Below are 19967 nucleotides of genomic sequence, written 5' to 3'. Positions count from 1 at the left end.
AGAAGGGAAGTTTGTTCTCTCTCTCTCTCTCTCTCTCTCTCTCTCTCTCTCTCTCTCTCCACCTGTTCTGTTCTGAAGGACAGTGAAGCTGAGAGCCTTCAAATAATCCTGTGTGTGTGTGTGTGTGTGTGTGAGTGTGTGTGTGTGTGTGTGTGTGTGTGTGACTAGATGCTAGTTTTCCTTCTTGAGAATTCCAGTCCTTGAGTCACAAATGGGATCTCCTCCTTGTCTAGAGCGACCCGCACAGAAAGAGTTCTCCGTTCAGGCCAGCCTGGTGCGTGTCCAGCACTGGCCTCCCACTAACACTGTATTCAGGTATTTCACTCATGCCTCAGACCCACAAGGGTCTTCATTGCCTGTTCCATTGCACACAGACTTGCTCAAATCAATATTCTTACGTAAGACGATGGGGGAAAGCCATATTTTTCTCTTCTTTTGAGATTTTTCGGTAGTCTACACATTTTATGTTCTGCCTTTAAAGCTATTTCTGCCGCACAACTGCTTCACTGAGACACAGACTCCCACGCACACGCTCTGCTCAGTCCAGCGTGCACCTGAACATCCTTTCACGCTGCCTGATTCCTGCAGTTGGCCGTGTGATGAGGAAGGAGTGTGCGGGGAGCTCAGAGATCCTTATTAAGCAGGTCACCCATGAATCTGTCTTTATGTGCTTCTTTATTAAAAATAGCAGAGAACACGATAATCCTTGAGCCCAACCACTTACAGGAACTTGGCTTAACGATGTAGGTTCTCACTTCCCATTAGGCGGATCTCGTGTTCTGTTGCATTTTCCCCTGTGCTCAAAAGTTATCTTCACTGTTTTCATTCTGGGATGAGAATAAAGACTACGTCAGAGGTTATACCGTTGGTAGGGTCTGTTTTTCCCTGTTAGACCATTCCTGGAGCCTTCTTGCTTTCCTGGTACTGCTTCTGAAGATGGACCATGCTGAAAACAGACACAAGGTTATGGGGAAGGGCAGGGCTCAGAAAGAGGCATGAAGACTGTTTCTTCAGAAATTCAAGTGTGGTCATCTGGTGAAAAGGGAAGATTGGCTGTTGAGCCTGAGGCAGAATTAATGAGTGAAAGGTATGGCAGGATAGATTTGTATTCAAGCCAAGAGACGTAAAGATTGCACCCTCCCCGAGACAGATTGCATTGTGTATGGTGAGGAGTAAACCTTAGCCTATGGCAGAAGGAGGACTTCAACCCACCACTTGCTAGGGGCAAATCCTTCCAGAAACTACAGATCCACATCAGCTCTAAGACTCAGTGGTCTAAGGTATCTGCAATCATTATTGGTTGTTCCAGGTATTTGAAAATACGATTAAAGTTTTATATTTAGCACTTTTAAGATATTGCCTTCTTTGATTCCTTGCAATTTTCAACAAGTAAGAATCTTCTATAATCTCCATGTTTGTGAGAGGAACTGAAGCATAGGGAGTTAGTGCTTCCCACACACCACACGGCCGCAGCAGTCCTGAGGTGGAACGGGCTCGTTTGGAAGAGGGAGCCAGTTAGGTCATGTCACCACACAGTAATGTACTTTTGAACAGTCCAGAAGGTAATGGAAGGGGTTGGGGATTTAGCTCAGTGGTAGAGCACTTGCAAGCAAGGCCCTGGGTTCGGGTCCCCAGCTCCAAAAAAAAAGAACCAAAAAAAAAAAAAAAAAAAAAAAGAAGGTAATGGGAAGGCATTAAAGTAGGACGCACCCACCATGCACATAGTGGGCCCACAGGTGGAGACTCTTTTGCCCGTCTATAATGCGGTCTGGTACCGGCTTTATCTGTTGCCTCTTATCACTTTTGAAGACATGAGGACTTGGGCTGCATTCTCACGGCAGGTTGGAGGTGGAGGACCCACTCACTTACCATTTATTCAGTTGTAGTGTGAGGTAGTTAAGATGGTTTAATGGACTCTGAAATCCCTAAATATAGACGGCGGCATGTATGAGAAGATCTCCTTGTGTTCCACGATGTGAGGTTGGAAGGAAGGCTGCATCCTGATTGTTTTAAAGTGTAGCCACCACATCTTATGTTGCATGTAAAGCTCCTGTGATAACTTGTCCCTTGGTAAAAAAAAAAAAATCCTGCTCATTATAGAAACATTTCAAAGTGAACTTATTAGAAAACAGTGACCTTTCGTTTCTGGAAACGCACTCCACATATTTAAAAACAAGTTCTCTGCTTTGTGCATACATGTCTGTACACTTCTGAATCTGGGTTCGTAAGCCACATCTTATCTCTAGGGTGAAGACGTATCAGAATGCTTTTGACCTATTTGCCGTTGTTGCGTGAATTGGGTACCTTACAATGCTTTGTTAATCTGTGTCACACGTGTTAATGATTTTGTCACAGAAAAACCATAGGGGCAAATCTGGTTTCTTTAAGCAGAAATGTTAAAGATGGAGTCTATCTTTTAAGGGTATAGCACCTCTGTTGGGTTTCCATAGGCAAACGATCAGTTCCTCGTCATGGAGGTTAGTTGGTATGGTAACACTGGGGGTTGGACAGATACCTGTCTCCTTGATCAGCACACCAGCTCCTGGGACCTTGGCTTTTCACATCTTTTGTGTTCTGAGTGTTCGTCAGAGTAACGGACTCTCTTTCTCTCTTCTTCTTCTTCTTTTTTTTTTCTGTTGACTTTTCTTTAGCCTGATGAAGTCCTCCGATATCGATCAGGATTTATTTACAGACAGTTACTGCAAGGTGTGCAGTGCACAGCTGATATCCGAGTCCCAGCGGGTGGCCCATTATGAGGTAAGGAGAGCCTGGCTCGCTCAACCACAGTCCGGCGGTGGGGCTTGAGGATACGTGCTCATGGGACTGGGGAGTTTTCAGAACCGCATGTCGGAAGCCTGTATAGTGTGAATCCTGACCGTGTTTATTGGAAATAGGGACTAAAGATTGGGGGACGTGATTCTGCAGCCCCGGGTACTTCCAAGACTATTTATTTATTTATTTATTTATTTATTCATTCATTCGTGTTTATTAATATTTTTAATGTGTTCTTCCTACCACAAGAGCCCTGTGGACTCCCTTTGCTTGCTTTCTCTGTGAGGGATGCATATCACAATTTGCCCTCTCTGTGAGGGAATACACGTCAGTCAGACACGCCAGTGAAGACAAGCTCAAAGGCCCTTGCTAGTCACACAGGGAAACTTGGGTCTCAGCAGGAGTAAGGGGCTTCCTCTTCAGATATCCTTCCCAGTGGTCAGTGCCCTACGTGTTCACCAGAATGCAGGCGTCTCCTGCAATCACGAGCAGGTTCGAAACCCCAAATACTCCAGAAGGGCATTGTGAACTCTGGCATGGGACGCCTGACAGATGCTCTTTGATCCTGCATCAGCAATGGAGGATGAGCTAAGGAGGGGTTGATTTACATCCCAGGGAGGAGTTAGGAGCCAGGAGGGGAGGACAGAGAGCTGGGATCCCAAGACACTGAGTGCTGCATTGTGTATTTTGGTTTCTGAAGAGCACAGAGCTGTGGGAATAGGGGTTTCAGGTGTAGCAACTTGTAAGGAAGCTTGGACTACAAGGCTTAGCCAGCAATTTTTGATTTTCATCCGACGACTGTAATAAGTGCCAGTTGTCACTGTCACTCCCTGAACCCCTCTGGGCTCACACTCACAACCCTGCCTTCCCCACCAAGTTTTGTGATGACTGAATGCAACCTTTAATAGTGTTCGTGGAAATGCTTCGGAAGCTGAGTGTGTCGAGCATATGAAATTCTTTTATTGCTGTGAACTCCTGTGCTGCTGTGCTTTGGTGATGGGGGGCAAGCACACTCCTTGAACATCTGTGAAATCGACATCTGTGGAGAGAAGTCAGGCGAGTGGCCCACCCCTCCTCTTCCACAGGGGATTGGTTCCTGAGACCCCAGTGGGTCCTCCGTAGGGAAAGGTGTGATGTTTACAGAGAAGCTATACACCTCCTCCTGTATCTTTTCAATAATCTCTTACGCCTACCTCACTCCTAACACCTGCCTCACCTCATTTGCATAGATTCAGCATAGTATCGGCTTGTGGCAAATTTAACTTCTGCACTTTGTAACTTTCTGGACCTTCCCTCCATCCCACACGCTTTTGATTTGTGTGAAAATTATGGACCTGGAGGCCGACACATTATTCTTTTGTCAAGAGGAAAGTGAGTACCAGAAGCGGCAAAAAGTGAATTTGTTTATCGGGAATAAATTCATTGTTTTGGAAATAACGAACTCTCTAATCTCTGTGGACATTGCTCATAAGCACGGAAGCGCTGTTACTTTGAAATATCACTGAAAATCAGGGGAGTTTTTCCTGCTCTGAAATTGCACGCCCTTTATATTAAGCCTTTTCTGTTTTAATTTTTAACCCTTGTTCCTGATCTTTGAGGATAGAAACTGCTTTGCTTATTTGATCATCCCTAATTCCTGAATAATATCCATATGTGTGTGTGTGTGTGTGTGTGTGTGTGCGCGCGCGCGCGTGTGTATTATTTAATATCTATTTTATTTAATTATAGGTATTCTTAGCACTTGTGAGGTAGATGGGTCTCTTTCCTAAGTATGTTGGAGATGCTGTTCCGTGCTGTATGTTAGTGGAACCAGAAAGCTAATGCCAGATTATTTAAGACAACAAAGTTTTGAAATAAACTAACAAGAAAACAACAAGACCTCTTAGCTGCTTGACTAAGGGTATAGTTATTTTGATCTCGGATTCGCTTATTGATGTCCTGGACTCTTGCTGTGGTGTAATCTAATTGTTTATGGCCCGTGTTAATTGAATGTAGCACACGTGAGTTAGGAAAAGTAAAGCAGTCAATAGATCCCCGTCGGCGGTGTCACACTTCGCCCAGCAACGTTAAGTGGGTGGACGTTGAGCGATGCCTTTTGCTTGTCTGTCCCTTGCCTTCCTTGTATCTGATGCAGTCTGTGCATTCTGCCTGCAGAGAGGCCAAGGCAGAGAACTGGCAGAGGCAGGGTGTGGGATCCCTCCATTTCTTGTCTCTCCTGTTTGTCCCTTTGTTTGGGACACCTACACAGTAATGCGCCCCAAACCAGTGGGGACTATTTGAAAAACTGGTATTCTGTCCGTCTGCCTTCAGGTCTACAGACAACCTCTGCTGAGATGGACTGTTGGGTGGGTTTCTCAGTGAGAAAGGAATCTCACTCAGCTCATTGAGAATGCTGTTGCTGTGATGCCCAGAAATCCCTTGTGTATGGCTCACTCCTTCAGTCCAGGCTGGTAATGAGCCTGCTTTCCAATGGGAGCCCATCGATGAGCGTCACTGGAAGCACTGGTGTTAGGTACTGGAGAGAATCGGAACCAGCAGTAGAAATGGTCTGCGCAGTTCCGTCCATTTACATGACTTATTGCAATTAATGACTAGTGTGTGTTAGAATAATGAATGCATTCCAGAGAGAAACAACTTGGGCCATGGTGGATAATCTTGTTCTTATTTATGTCTGCATTCTTTTTGCAAGTATTTTTTTTCCCCCAGCACTTTTGAGTTTGTGTCCATCAGGGATATTGGCTTATGATATTTCATTTTCTTTGTGCTTTTGCCTGGTTTGGGTATTGGAGTTACACTGAGTCTGTAGGAGTTTGAGAATACTCCTCCTCCTTCTCTCCCTCCCTCTCTCCCTCCCTCCTTCCCTGCCTACCTGCCTGCCTTCCTTTCTTCCTTCCTTTCTTTTTCTTTATTTCATTTCCTTCCTTCCCTCATTCTTCCTCCCTCCCTCTGTCCTTCCCTCCTTCACTTCCTTCCCTTCCCTTCCCTTCCCTTCCTTCCCTTCCCCTTCCTTCCTTCCTTCCCTTCCTTCCCTTCCCTTCCCTCCCCCTCCTTTCTCCTTCCCTTTCCTTCTCTTCCCTCCCCCCTGACTCTCCCTCCTTCCCCTCTCTTCCTTCCCCTTCTTCCCCCTCCCTCCCTCCTCCTCCTTCCCTTTCGTAGATATTTGAAAGTCTGGTAGAATTCTGCTGTGAACCCATCTAGCCTTGGACTTTTGTCTTTTACTGGAACGATTTTTTTTTTATTTAATCTCCTCATTTATTATGGATCTGTTTAGGTTGTTGGTTTCTTGATTTAATTTTGGTGGTTTGGATAAATATAGAAATTTATTCATTCCTTTTAGGTTTTCCAGTTACCAGAATACATTTTAAATGCGTTCCTCTCTCCTTCTCTCGGTTAGTTAGGCCATGTGTCTGCCAGTCATGCTTAACTTCCCAAAGAATCAGTTCTTAGACTTATTGATTCATTGTATCACTTCGTTGGTTTCTGTTTCCTCGATGTCTGCTCTGAGTTTTAGTATTCAGCGATGTTAACTGGGTTTGGCTTTGGTTCATCCTTTCTTTTTTCAAATCTTTGAGTTGAGTCATTGAGTCATTTATCTGTGTTGGGAGTTTTGAACGGAGGCTCACAGAGCTATAAGCTTCCTCACTTGTAAGGCTGTTTCCAGTGTGACCCAGGCTAGAATTGACAGGTTGGGGAAGGTGACTGGATGGCAGGATCAGCAAACTCACTGAGCATAGGAGGAAGATGCTGTTCTGGCTAATTCATTGTCAACTGAGAGGACAGAACCTTGAGTGAGAAAATACTTTTATACTATCAGGTTGTAGACAAACTGATAGAGCATTTTCCTAATTAGTGATTAATGGGGGTGGGCCCAACCCTTTGTGGGAGGGTCTACCTCTGGGTAGGTGGTCCTGGGTTCTGTAAAAAAAAAAAAAAGCAGGCTGAGCAAACCAGGAGGAGCAAGCCAGTGAGCAGCATCCTTCCACATCCTCTGTGTCAGCACCTGCCTCCAGGTTCCTGCCCTGTCTTGACTTCCTTCAGTGATCAGCTACAATGTGGAAGTGTAAGTCAAATAACCCTTTCCTCCCCAAGTCATTTTTGGTCACGGCATTTTTATGGCAGTGATACCAACCCTGATCAAGACAGAGGCATGTGATCTGTCTGCGCAGAGAAACTGGATGTTTCTCGTTTGCTTTGACACCAAATGTGTTGCCACACTCAGAAACTGTAAGTGTATTTACTGTGTTCACTGTAGAGGCAGACACTATTGTTCTCTTTCCCTGTATCTTGATTTGTGTCTATATCACTTGGTTCTTTTTCCTTTTATATTATAAGCAGGTAGTTTTTAATATGACTTGAGTATTTTGAGAAAATTTGTGAGATATGAATATAAAAATGTATTTTTATATTAATATTTTATTCATTTCCGAAACAGTTAATTTATATAATTCAAAAAATCAGTAAATATAAAATAGTGTATAATGTAAAAATATTCCTCCTTTATTCTTCTTAGTCCCCCAGATGCACCCAGTTTTTTTTTAAACATTATAAGGGTAAGAATGGAATGTAATTTTTCATACATATGTTTATACACACACACACACACACGTGTGTGTGTGTGTGGGTGTGTGTATGTGACCAATACATATTACATATATAATCTATATTACAAATGGGAAAATACTTTACCCTTATTTTTGTTGAGACATGGATGTCTTTTCTATGGTTGCAGAGAGCAGATGAATTCCGGTGGATTTGTAATCCTCAACCCAGGCATGGACATCTCAAGCATCTTTATGGCCTAGACCAATGGGAGTGGAAAAGCCTGCCTTTGGTCCTCACAGGAATGATGATGGACAGGGTATATAGAAAAAAACAACCACAGCTTTCTCCTCTGGGAAAACAGCAGCTTGAGACTGCTTCCCTAAATAGACTTCCTACCAAGATTAGCTAAACCTGCCTCCTTGTTCACCTGTGTAACACAATGCATCTGTCCTTTCTGCACCCCCTTGTTTCCCAAGCCATGTAATTCATGGTAACACCAAATTTTGTCGAGATATATTTCTGAATTGCCTTGTAATTCCTTGGTATCCAGAATGAATCCTGGTAAAAGGCAAACAGACTTTAGCTCTTAGAACCCATGTAGTGATATGTTTGCTACTTGGCTCTCAGATCCCCACCTGTACAGATTGGCAACGTTCGCTGATGATTTTTCTTCCAGACTTCTTTTCTTAGCATTCACCAGAGGACATATTCATTTCGGACCTGATTGTATTTTTTTTTTCATTCTTCTGTATTAGCCAAAGAGGAAATCCCAAAGTCTCTTGACCTGAGCAGTGTGCTCTAGTATTGATCTACAGCCTGTGCCTTGCCTCGCTTGCTTCCGATGTTCTCAGGTAGCAGACAGTGTGCTTGCTTCTCTAAGGCTTGAGAATATAATTCCCTTCTTTGTAGGCTTTTACCAAGAGGATTTAATTTGGAGTGGAGTTTATCTAAGTTTGAATTATTTCACACTATTCATTGACTTTCCTCATTGCTGCAACAAAATATCCAACCAAAACAACCGAAGGATGGGAAGGCTAATTTGTTGCTTACAGAGTGAGGGAAGTCCATCATGGCGGGGAAGGCACTGTAGCAGGAGTGTGAGACTTCCGGTCATATTGCATCCACAGTCAGGAAGCAGAGAGCAATGAATGCTAGCATTCTTTTTTATTTAGTCCTGGTCCCAGCCCAAGGAATGCTACTGTGCACACTTAAGTGGGGCTTATCTCCCCGCAATTAACCTAATCTGGACAACCCCTCTCCGAGTGCCATAAACCAACCTAATACAGATAATCTTTTCCAGGCATACCCAGAGGTTTGTTCACTAGATGATTCTAGATTACATAACCGGATAGTCAGTATTCATTATCACGATCCCCTTCTTTGAGTAGCATATACATGCGCGAATGCCCTTGGGCAGAAAGTTACTGGTAGGAGCCCCTCCCTCAACCCGTACAGCTTGCCTACTGATCCCTACCAGGACAGTCTCTTTAAACCAATTATGCCAGCTGGTAAAAGCCCTTCCTTTCTTTTGAAAGATTTCAGATTTTACTAATAAAGAGGAATAATGGAGTAGAATGAGCTCCTCTGCTTTGAGTATTTGTTCTGGATAGCTTTGTGTCAACATGACACAAGCTAAAGTCATCTGAGAGGAAGGAACCTCAATTAAGAAAATGTCTCTATAAGATGGGGCTGTAGGCAAGTCTGTAGAGCCTTTTCTTAATTACTGGTTGATGGTGGAGGCCCCAGCCCATTGTGGGCGGCGCCATCCACGGTCTGGTGGTGCTGGGATCTATAAGAAAGCAGGCTGAGGAAGCCATAGAGGAACAAGCCAGTAAGCAGCACCTCTCCATGGCTTCTGCATCAGCTCCTGCCTCCGGGTTTTTGCCCTGACTTCCTTCCATGGTGAACAGTGATTTGTAAGTGTACACCAAATAAACCCCCTTTCCCCTCAAGTTGCTTTTGTTTCTGATGTTTCATCACAGCGATAGTAACCTTGACTAGGACAAATTGATACCACAAGTGGGATATTGCTTGACAGGTCTAATCGTGTATTTTCTAGGATTGTGGAAGGGCTTTGGAACTTTGAACTAGAAAAGCCATTGAGTGTTCAAAGCTTGGTAAGCTCTTATGTGGTCAGTTGGAAGATAAGGGCGCTGAGAGAAATGCAGACAGTGGAGATTTGGCTTGAGAAATTCCAGAGCGAGATTGGAGATGCACAAAAATCTATCAGGCCATGGCATATTTCCATTTGAGAATTTGTGGTTCCGGTTAGCTGGGACTGAAAATCAGCCATGATTAACAAGAGACCAGAATCACTCAAGTAAAACCATTGCTTTTCTGGGACAATTGATGCTGGTTAGCTAGAACTAATAAGTTAGTAGTGATTAGTAAGAGACCAGCATAGTGGAGCTGAAATCTTTTGAGAAGTGTTTTCTCAGGGTCAGCACACAGAAGCGGTGTTCTAGAGATGCCCGAGGTTGGACCTTCCTCTGACAGCACAGCTTGGTGTAAGACTCACCCAGGTGGTACTGGTTTTGAAGACATAGAGGGGTCATAGAGAACAGCTGAGGCTTGGCATTGTGTGGCAAGGCTGGAGTTCCTTGAGAGAATCCAGAAGGGGCTGTTGGTGAGAGGGCAGCCCTGTTTCAACAGAAGACCCAGCATTTCGGAGTTGCTAGTACTATGGGATGACCACTAAGAATAGCAGCAGCCACGGAGGGGAGCTGGCTTCAGCCTAGGAGACAAACTTTGTGGGCTGCAGAGGGTAGAGCCACAGAAGCCACCCAGTCACTTTATTTACTGTGCCATCTCGCAGGCCTGAAACTTTAAAAAAACATTATGGCCAAGTTGCATACTTGTGACTACTTTCCTTCCCAAACCAAATGGTCACAGACTTGTGTGTGTGTGTGTGTGTGTGTGTGTGTGTGTGTGTGTGTGTGTGTGTGTGTGTGTTCATGCATGCTAAGGTGAGCCTGTATGTAGGGACCAAGCTCACCCTCTGGTGTTTGTCCCTTCTATTCTTTTTTTAGTCCTTCTCTGGTCTCTGGTTCTATGCTGCAAATGCAAGTCTAGCTGACTGGTGAGCATTCAGGATCTCACCTTTCCCTCTTCCATATCCCCATAGGAATTGACTTACAGACACAATCTTTTATGTAGGTTCTAGGAATTTAAACATTTGCCCTCGTGTCTTCTACCAAGTCTTTACCCTTCTCTTCTTTCTTCCTTTCTTCTCTTTTCTTCCTTCCCTCCTATTCCCATAACCCCCATATCTCTCTCCTGCAATTTTCCCTATCTCCCTTTTATTCTGTTTTCCTTCTCTTCCTTCTTTTTTCCTTCTCTCTTTTCTTTTTCTTTCCTTCTTTCTTTTTTTTTTTCTTTTTTTTCTTTTTTTTTCTTTCTTTCTTTCTTTTTCTTTCTTCCCCCCCTTTCCTTCTTTCCTGCTCCCCTCCCTCCCCTCTTCCTTCCTTCTGTCCTTTTTCCTTCCTTCCTTCCTTCCTTCCTTCCTTCCTTCCTTCCTTCCTTCCTTTCTGATACAAGTATTAATGTAGCTGAGATTGGTCTTAAATTTACTGTGGGGCAGAAAAATGACCTTCTATTTTGGATCCTCCATTGTCCACTTCATGTGGACAAGACATGTGCTACTAAACTCAGTTTATATGGTGCTGGGATCCATGACATTCAAGCACTTTACATCCCTAGAATCATTTTATAACTATCTGATATACCTTTTATTTATGCTCTTTAAAATGTGTATAGCTTTGTGCACATGGATATTTTTTTAAACATATTTTTGGAATAGTGTTGGTTTTAGAGGAACGTTGCAAACCAATACTAGAATATTTCTGTTTATACTTGACCCAGTTTCTTCTCCACTGTTAGCCTCTTCCAATATTATAGTAAATTTGTCATCCAATGGAGCAACATTGATGGGTTATGCTTATATAACATAAATTAATAAGTAGTAAGTGTGGACTATATTCAGATCTCTTCACCCTCCCCTTTCCTGTCCTTTTCCTGCCCCAGGAGTCCACCCAGGCTTTCACCTAGCATTCAAGTGTCACATCTATTGCCCTTCATACTTCATAGTTTACAGACCTCCCTCATATTTGAAAACCTCATGAGTTTTGAGGCTCACCAGACAGATGTGTTCAGCAGATTGACACTCAGAATGGTCTGTGTTCTTCTCCAGCTAAGCCCCTGCTGCGTGTTTGTGGAGGGGAGGAGCTCAGAGGCAAAGTGAGCGTCTCGCAGTGGTGTAAGGTGCCAGCACACTTATTCATGTGACTGCTGCCCACGGTTCTCTTGCTGAGTGCCCAACTCTTTACGTCCGTGTTGCTCTTGTCCTCTGCCTTTCTGGTGTAATCTCTGGCAGAACATCACAGTAAGAGTGCAGGGATGTGTGTTCAATGGGTACAAATGGCTTTCTAATATCGCACTCTCTTCCACCTTGCTGTTTTGTTCAGTGTTACATTTTCACACGTGCCTATGATCCCTTGCGTCTTGATGGTTGCACGAAACTCGGTGTGAGTATTGGTTCAATTTAACTTTACCATTGTTTTAGGGACAGATACCTACCCTGTCTCCAATATCCTACAAACACACACACTGTTTTGACAACTGTCCCTAAGAGATTTGCTGGAAAACTTCCCCGAGAGTTGATCTTGCATGGATGTACAGCACAATGCGGAATTTCTTCATCATAAGACATATTGGTTAGCTGGATTATTTTGTCTTGAGATGGGATCTCGGGGGAGGCTGGCTTGATCTTGCTATGTAGTTGAAAACGACTTTGGACTCATTTTCATGTCTCCACGTTTCCTAGTGCTTGAGATTACAGACATGTGCCACCATGCATGGCTTATAGATTACTGGAGATCTGATCCCAGGGCCTTGTGCATGTTAAACAAGCACTCTATCAACAGAGCTACCTCCCCACCACGGGACATTCTAGTTCTCAATTCAACTAAGCTTCATGTCCTACCCATAGTCCATGAAGGTCCTCATATCGTCGTATGCCTGCCAATAACTTAGCATTCGCCTTTCGCCTAATCTACTTGGCATTTTATATAGTCTTATCTTAAATTGTGTTCTACAACGATAAACTTTTAATAGCATTCAGAAACTGCTCAGCCATTTAGCTTTCCTTTCTATCTGATTTCTATTCATATCCTCAGTCTAAATTTCCTTTGGTTTCCTTGTTTTTTTTTTTTTTTTCTTTCTATATTTGTTCTTGCTTCTTTTTCTTGGGCTCAGAAACTGTAAATACCTGCGCCCATGCCCATTCTACTATGTGCACGCGGCCGAGTTTTGATAATTTTTAAGCTGCTAACTTTGTGTGGATTCTAACAATGCCGATTTGTCGCTGTGTCCCTCCGTGCTGAGCAGGCTTTCCTAAATATATGTTGTTGTTGCTGTTTAAATTGGCCTCTGATTGGAGGTTATTTTCTCTGCGCTTCTTTATTTCTTTCCCTTACCTCTCTGCTGGGTCTTCATGGGTCTGCGTGCCACCACGTCTTGCTCTGCCTGAAGGATGTGGCTGTGTGCCACTAGTGCACACTCACTAGTGCATACTCACTAGTGCACACTTACCCCCACTGATCGAATGAGGCTTAGCACACCCACTGCTTTGCAGTGCCCCCGCAGTGAGCAATGTAACTTTAAACCTACTGGTGTCATTGGGAGTCAGTGCGAGCTTTCGGCATTGGGCAAATATATGTCCCCCCCCATTAGAATGATGTGACCGTTTCTTGCCAAGCTCTCTCTTGAAGCATCCTGTAGTAAAAAGTCAAAACGTGTTCGTTCCCTCTCATTTTTTAGACTCCCCCGTAAGCTGTGTTTTCCTTATCACATTTTACTTGCAAATCACAATCATGTTCGGGGTTCTGTATGGAAACCTTTATGCTTTCAGGTGTTCCATTGCAGTCTACTTCGTTCTAAAGGTGAAAAAGAGAACGTTTTGTGTTTGAGTAAGCAATATAGCGTGTGCTTTTATGTTCTGAGTGACAGGCGTCATTCCTGCTTGCAGACTATCGTTATGTCCTGTCTGTTCTTCATCTGTGTAGTACCCAGAGGTATAGATCTAAATGAGCATAGCAGTCTACTGTCTTAACCTTTCCTGCTTTAAGGGCTGTTGCATTTGCACACGTCAGTGTGAACGACTCAGTTTCCTCTGATGCTGGGTATAGTCATAAGACCAGAGTGAAGGATCTCGAAAGTCTAGTGCTGAATAGGACAAAGCTACAGGGGTGCTGGGAGTAAGCGTTGTCCCTTTAAGATCCCAAGTATCCTTGGACTGCCTAGCAGACTCAAGCAATGCTGGGCATGGTATTTATATAACAATCAATACTCTGATTCGCTGACTTGAAGTCCCTTGGCCACATGACATTTAGACTTTGTCATGACATGTTTTCTGAGAAGAGGAATATGAAATCTTGTCACACCGGATAGGTATACCTAGAAGAACACAGTGATCAGCCCCTCACCCATTTCCATTAGCTGGATAGTATCAGATCAGAAGAGAGGGGTGGCTGGCAAGTGTTTATATCCATTTAAGTTAGGAGCCAGGCAATGACCCACACTGATGTGTGCCTGCATTTACTCCCCCAATGTAATTTTTTTAATGTCTACATTATGTATAAGTACTATGATCGAGCCCATTTCCTTATTTTTTAGAAATCTGTAGGTGAAAAAGATAAAAGCTATGACTCCCACAATTAACAACCCCCACCCCCACTCCCACCCCAAAGCCCATCAAAAGCCCAGTGACTAGAAATGTTTGCTGCTCTGGTAGAAGACCAGAGGTCAGTTCCCAGCACCCACATCGGGTGACTCACAACCATGTGTAACTCCATCCCCAAGAGACCTGATACCACCCCCTTCTGGTCTCTGAGGGCATCTACATGTCAGTGTGTAATACATGCGTTCATAGACCCACAGACATGTGCAACATTTACAAAAAGAAAAGAAAGTGCTCAAATCTTAGAAACAAGTTAAGGGCAGCAGAAACTCCACCTATATATATGAGGAAAATGAATGTGACCGGGCAAGCCATGGGTGTGTGAGCCACGACAGAGACGGGACAACCTGTTGACAAGGCAGATGAAATTCAACTTGTTCTCTATGGCAGCAAAGGGGAAAATATTGGAAGGAATTGCTGTATCTCTTCTTTAGACCACATTTGCATACATGATAGAGCTAATAACTTAGAGACAGGAGTTAATTGTTCCCGATGCAGGACAAAACCAGCCTTGGGCAGCATGTGACTGACTAGGCTGCTTATGTTTAAGCATACATCCTACTCCTCTGTGTTGAGATTTCTGTCCTGCGTAGGATCGTGAAGATGTCCTTGTCCATCATCTGTGCACCGAGTTTAAATGAAGCAAAGCGAACCACCAATGGTGAGTTGTGACGTCGCCCTCCACACCTGCTTGGACGTTTAAATTCCACATGCCCGTTCAGAGAGTGCACGGCGGTGTTTCTGACACGTGGTTAGGAAGACAGCCTGAGGCTGTAGGTTCGTAGGCTTTCAAACTTTTGTTTCTTAGGGAAGGTTCTGGTCACATGCATCTCTACAAGATTTTCCGTGATAACAGTCAAGAGATAAAGGTTTTAGAAAAAGGATGGAGATAAGACTTACTTTTTCTTGACAACATTTGTTTGATCTTTGAGAACTTTGTTCCTGTCAACACTCAAATTCTTTTCTCCAGTTTTAAGGAATAATTGATTCAAACTATATGCATTATGGAATATTTAAGTGCACCATCTGGTCATTCTGTTTTTGTCTATTTAAAATTATGTTTTATTTAATATTTTAGTGAGGTATTAATTTTACATCCCACTCAGGTTTTGTATGATACTTCTATACCCATACGGAACATGTTCTTACCAGTCCTTTGTTCTCATTCCCTTTCTCCCACTCACCCTGGTTTCTGATCATCAATAATCTATTCAAGCAGGTGTCATAGCTTTCATATGAGAGAGTGAGTGTGGCCTGTGTGACTCTCTGGGTCTGAAATATTTGTCAGCATAACGGTGTCCAGTTCCATTAATTTTGTTACAAATAAGAGGCTTTAATTCTTAAGTTAAAAAAGTATTTATTTGTGTGTGTGAGTGTGTGTGTGTGTGTGTGTGTGTGTGTGTGTGTATGCATGCACACATACACATGCACACAAATGCATGCCACGGTGTGCTAGCAGAGCTAGGTCCCCAGACTTGAAGCTATTTACCAGCATGGTAGTTAATGTCTTTACCCACTGAGCCATCTTGCCAGCTCTAAGGCTCTCCTGTGCTATGGGTGAATACTTGCTTTTGAATGAGATGCCTATTCTTCAGCACCCCGGGTGAGTCTGTACGTTAGCCATTGTGGGTACACTTCAATGACTGTGGGTGTACAGGTCTCTTTGGTATGCTGACTTCATTTCCCAGGACATATACCTAGAAATGTAAGTAGGAAAGGTGAATTATTATATAAATCATACTCAAGCTTTCTCTTGCCTTTTTAGTTTATTTTGGGGGGAACGTTCCCCACTCTCTCATATAGATTGTACAAATTATATTCTTACTAGTACTATATGCATTACTATATATGTGCGTGTGCACGTGTGTGCATGTATTTGTGTGTGCATACTACTTTTTTGTATTTTAGAACAGGCTGAGCTTGAACCTGTGTATAGCCTCGTCTTTCAGCATAGTTTCTGGAGGTTACACTATGCCTGTTTTTTTCTCTTTAGTAACAGTCATTCTAACAGGAGTGACATAGTGTAAGAATATTGTTTCGTTTTCATTTACTTGATGGTTAATGATATTAAGTATTTTTATTTTTTCCCTTTAAATTAAATTTCGAGGGGTTGGGGATTTAGCTCAGTGGTAGAGCGCTTGCTTAGCAAGCGCAAGGCCCTGGGTTCAGTCCCCAGCTCCGAAAAAAAAAGGAAAGAAAAAAAAATTAAATTTTGAGTTACAAACAGTAAGACTGTTCTTGTGGCATACAGCACACACACACACACACACACACACACACACACACACACACACACAAAGGCAGAGTACTTTGGTTTCATTCTCCCTTTCTTTCATCTTCTCCCATAACTCAACTCTTCCTTTTCCTCTTCCTAAATAGTCCCTCTCACTTTCAGGGCACAAACATTTTATTATCCTGTCTGGCATTCTGCTTTCTTAAGATCCCTTCCTCCCCATCATAGTCCCCACTGCTACACACACACACACACACACACACACACACACACACACACACACACATACACACACACTGGCACAGATGCACACACACAAGCACACATACACACACATACATACATGTCCATATACACATAGACACACATGCAGGCATGCACATACGTGCATACACGCACATGCACAAGAACATACACATATGTACAAGCACACACACACATACACACGTGCACGCACACAGGCACATGAAGGCACACACAAGAACACACACGTGCACACACACAGATCTGGGAGTTACAGATAAGAGAAAACAAGTGGTACTCTTTCTGAGTCGGGCTTATTTTACCAATGTAACGATTCCCATTCCATCCATTTTCATTCAAATGTCATAATTTCATTCTTGACAGCCGAATAAAATTCTGTTGTGTATATATAGCACGGTTTTCTTTATCATTCATATGCTGATGGTTATCTATCTAGGCTGGCTCCGTTTCCCGGCCACTATTAATAGAGCAGTAATAAACACGTTTATGTAAGTCTTGCTGGGGTATGTTGATTTAGGATCTTTTCGGTTACGTCTCTAGGAGTGACAGAGCTAGGACATGCAGTCATTTTATTTTAGTTTCTGATGAACTGATTTCCACGGCAGTCACACCAGGCTCCCCATCTTCCATAGTCTCACTAGTAAATGTCCTTTCCTTGATCAAAGTCATCTTGACCTGGGTGAGGTGTGATCTGAAATGGTTTTTATTTCTGCTTCAAGGATGTTAAACACGTTCCATAAATTTTGTTGGCCATGTTTCTGCCTTTGAGAACTGTCAGTTCGATCCATTGGTTTATTGATTGTGTGTAATTTGCTTTGTTGCTATTTGATTTTTAGAGTTCTTTATAGTTTCTAAATATTAATCCCCTTTCTGATGGCAAAAATATTCTCTATCCTATGGGCTGTGTTTTTACTTTGCTGGAAGTTTCCTTTCATGGGCAGAGGACTTTGAATGTCCTGGCACTTCCATTTCTTAATTTATTTATTTGTTTGCTTATAATTTACTCTCTCTAAAAACATTGATTGATTGATTGATTGATTGATTGATTTGCTTTATGTCCCTATTGTTGCCTCCCTCCTGGTCTCCCCCTCTCTGCCCTTCACTGAGAGGGTGGAGGCCCCCTGTATATCCATCCACCCTGGCACAGCAAATCCCTGCAGGGCTGGGCACATCCTCTCTCACTGAAGCCAGATAAGGCAGCCCAGCTAGTGGAGCATATTTCATAGACAGGTAACAGCTTTAAGGGTAGCCCTCCCCCCAACTCCAATTGTTGGGGGATCCCATGAAGACTGAACTGCACATCTGCTACATGTGTGCAGGTGTATGTGGCGGGTTGGGGAGGGGGGATAGGTCCAGCCTGTGTATGCGCTTTGGTTGGTGGTTCAGACTCTGAGAGCCCTCAAGGGTCCAGGTTGCTTGGCTCTGTTGGTCTTCCCGTGGAGTCCCTGTTGCCTTCAGGGTCCTCAATTCTTCCCCTAACTTTTCCAAACAAGTCCTGAGCTCCATCCAGAGGCTGTGGGTCTCTGCATATGCATTAGCTGCTGGGTGGATGCTCTCAGAGGTCAGCCATGCTAGGTTTCTGTCTCAAGCATCACATCATATCATTAATAGGGAGAGGGATTGGTGCTTGTTCATGGGATGGGTCTCAAGTAGGGCCTATCATCGATGGGCTTTGTCTCCCTCAGTCCCTGTTCTGTCTCTCGTTCCTGCATTTCTTGTAGACAGGATAAATATTGGGTCAGAAGTTTTGTGGGTGAGTTGGTGTCCCTTTTGCTCCAGTGGGGTTCCTTCCTAGATACAGGAGGTGGCCTTTTTAGGTTCCATATCTCAACTGCTGTGAGTCTCAGCTAAGGTCACCCCATTGAGATTCCTGGGGAGCTCCTCTCCCAGGTCTCTGGCAGGGTCTTGAGATGTCCCCCAACCCCCACCCCTGCCAGTTGCAGATTTCCTTTCATTCTCCTACCCTCTGACATTTCTTAAATTTTAAGCTTGTTTCCGACGATCATCCAAGTTATTTTCAGAGTGTCCTTGCTTGTGCCTGTACCTTGAAGTGCGTTTCCTGCTATTCTCTAGTACTTTCAGAGTTTTGTGTTTTACATTAAGGTCTTTGTTCCATTTTGAATAGGTTTCTCTGCAAAATAAGAGATATGGTTGCCTCTCCATTCTTTTATGCATAAACATCTGATTTCCTCAGCACAATTTGTTGAAGAGCCTTTGTTCGGTGAGCGTCTTGACACCTTTGACAAAGATTACATGTGTCTTCAATTGTATGGCTCTGCTCGTGGGTCCTCTGCTGTGCTCCCTTGCAGTCCACACCCTTTCCTATATGTCACTGTTTTTGTCTGTTGCTATGACTCTGCTAGGTCACTTCAGGCTCTGTAATGCCTCAAACATTGTGCTTCCTGCTAAAACCGCTTAGGTATTTGGGATCTCTTGTACTTCCATCACCACACGAACATGTTTTCCCTACTGCTGTGAAGAATGCTGTTGGCAGTTTGGAGACATCTCAGTGACTCTGTAGATAACTATTGGTGAAAGAACCAGTTAACGTCCTATTAATTCTGCCGATCGATCTGTAAGCATCAAACAATCTTTCTGGTGGTATCTTCTTTACTTTCTTGTTTTACTTTCTTAAAAGTATTCCTTATGGAGGGTGTCCACTATTTTCTTTAGGTTTACTCATAGAGGTTCTGGTTTTTTTGAAGCTATTGTGAATAAGACCTGCTCCACTTCTTTATCAGCAAGTCTGTGACTGGTATGTAGAAAAGCTAATGGTTTCCATACACCGGTGTATTCCGATAATTTGTCAAAAAAGGATCAGTAGGTTTCAGAAGCTTCTGCTCAAGTCTATGGAGTCTTTAGAGTCAGGAGGGGTTGTGGAACCTTCCTTCTCTGTTAAGGAAAGACACTAATGCCAGGGACTGTGTGGTGGAGCAGTCGCTGCATAGAGGCCACCCCTGAGAATCCAAGAGTCCCTGAGAGGCGTCACGTGATGCTGTGGAAGTGGAGCCTAAGTCCCATCGGAAATGCTATGATGTCAGCGATGTTAGAGCTGTGGGTATCTACAAAGGAGAGGTGCACACAGGGACTCGAACTAGCCTGGGAGATGCATCTCGCCGGTGGCAAAGATGTGATGGCAGAGACATCTGATCCTGTGACCTCAGACACGAAGTTACAAGATTTGGAGTTTGCCTGCTGGGTTTCAGACTTTGCTCTTAGTATTTCCTCACTGTGCTCAGATTTCCCGCCTTTGGAATGGTACCATGTGTTCTATTATGTCAGTTTATGTCGGAAGTATAACGATTTGTCTGTGATTTTTTTTTTTTTTCTTTTTTTTTTTTTTACAGGAGGTTTTAGTTAAGTCCAAGGAGAGACTTTAGATATTTAGACAATGTCGTGACTGTGAAAGGCTATGGGAAC

General features: G+C 43.5%; 1 protein-coding gene across 4 annotated transcripts in view; it reads left to right on the top strand.

Moving 5' to 3' along the window:
- Zmat4 (zinc finger matrin-type 4) overlaps positions 1 to 19967 on the top strand; it is a 377690-nt gene that overhangs the window by 73055 nt on the left and 284668 nt on the right. For all 4 annotated transcript variants that reach the window (XM_032918629.1, XM_032918628.1, XM_032918630.1 and 1 more), the window contains one exon: positions 2652 to 2757. In XM_032918629.1, the coding sequence (XP_032774520.1) occupies positions 2656 to 2757 (102 nt within the window). In that variant the 5' untranslated portion in view covers positions 2652 to 2655. The remainder of the gene's footprint in view (positions 1 to 2651; positions 2758 to 19967) is intronic.

Source organism: Rattus rattus, chromosome 13 (assembly GCF_011064425.1).
Source record: "Rattus rattus isolate New Zealand chromosome 13, Rrattus_CSIRO_v1, whole genome shotgun sequence".
NCBI lineage: Eukaryota > Metazoa > Chordata > Mammalia > Rodentia > Muridae > Rattus > Rattus rattus.
The sequence above is the reverse complement of the archived record's forward strand: the minus strand, read 5'-3'. Positions and strand labels throughout refer to the sequence as shown.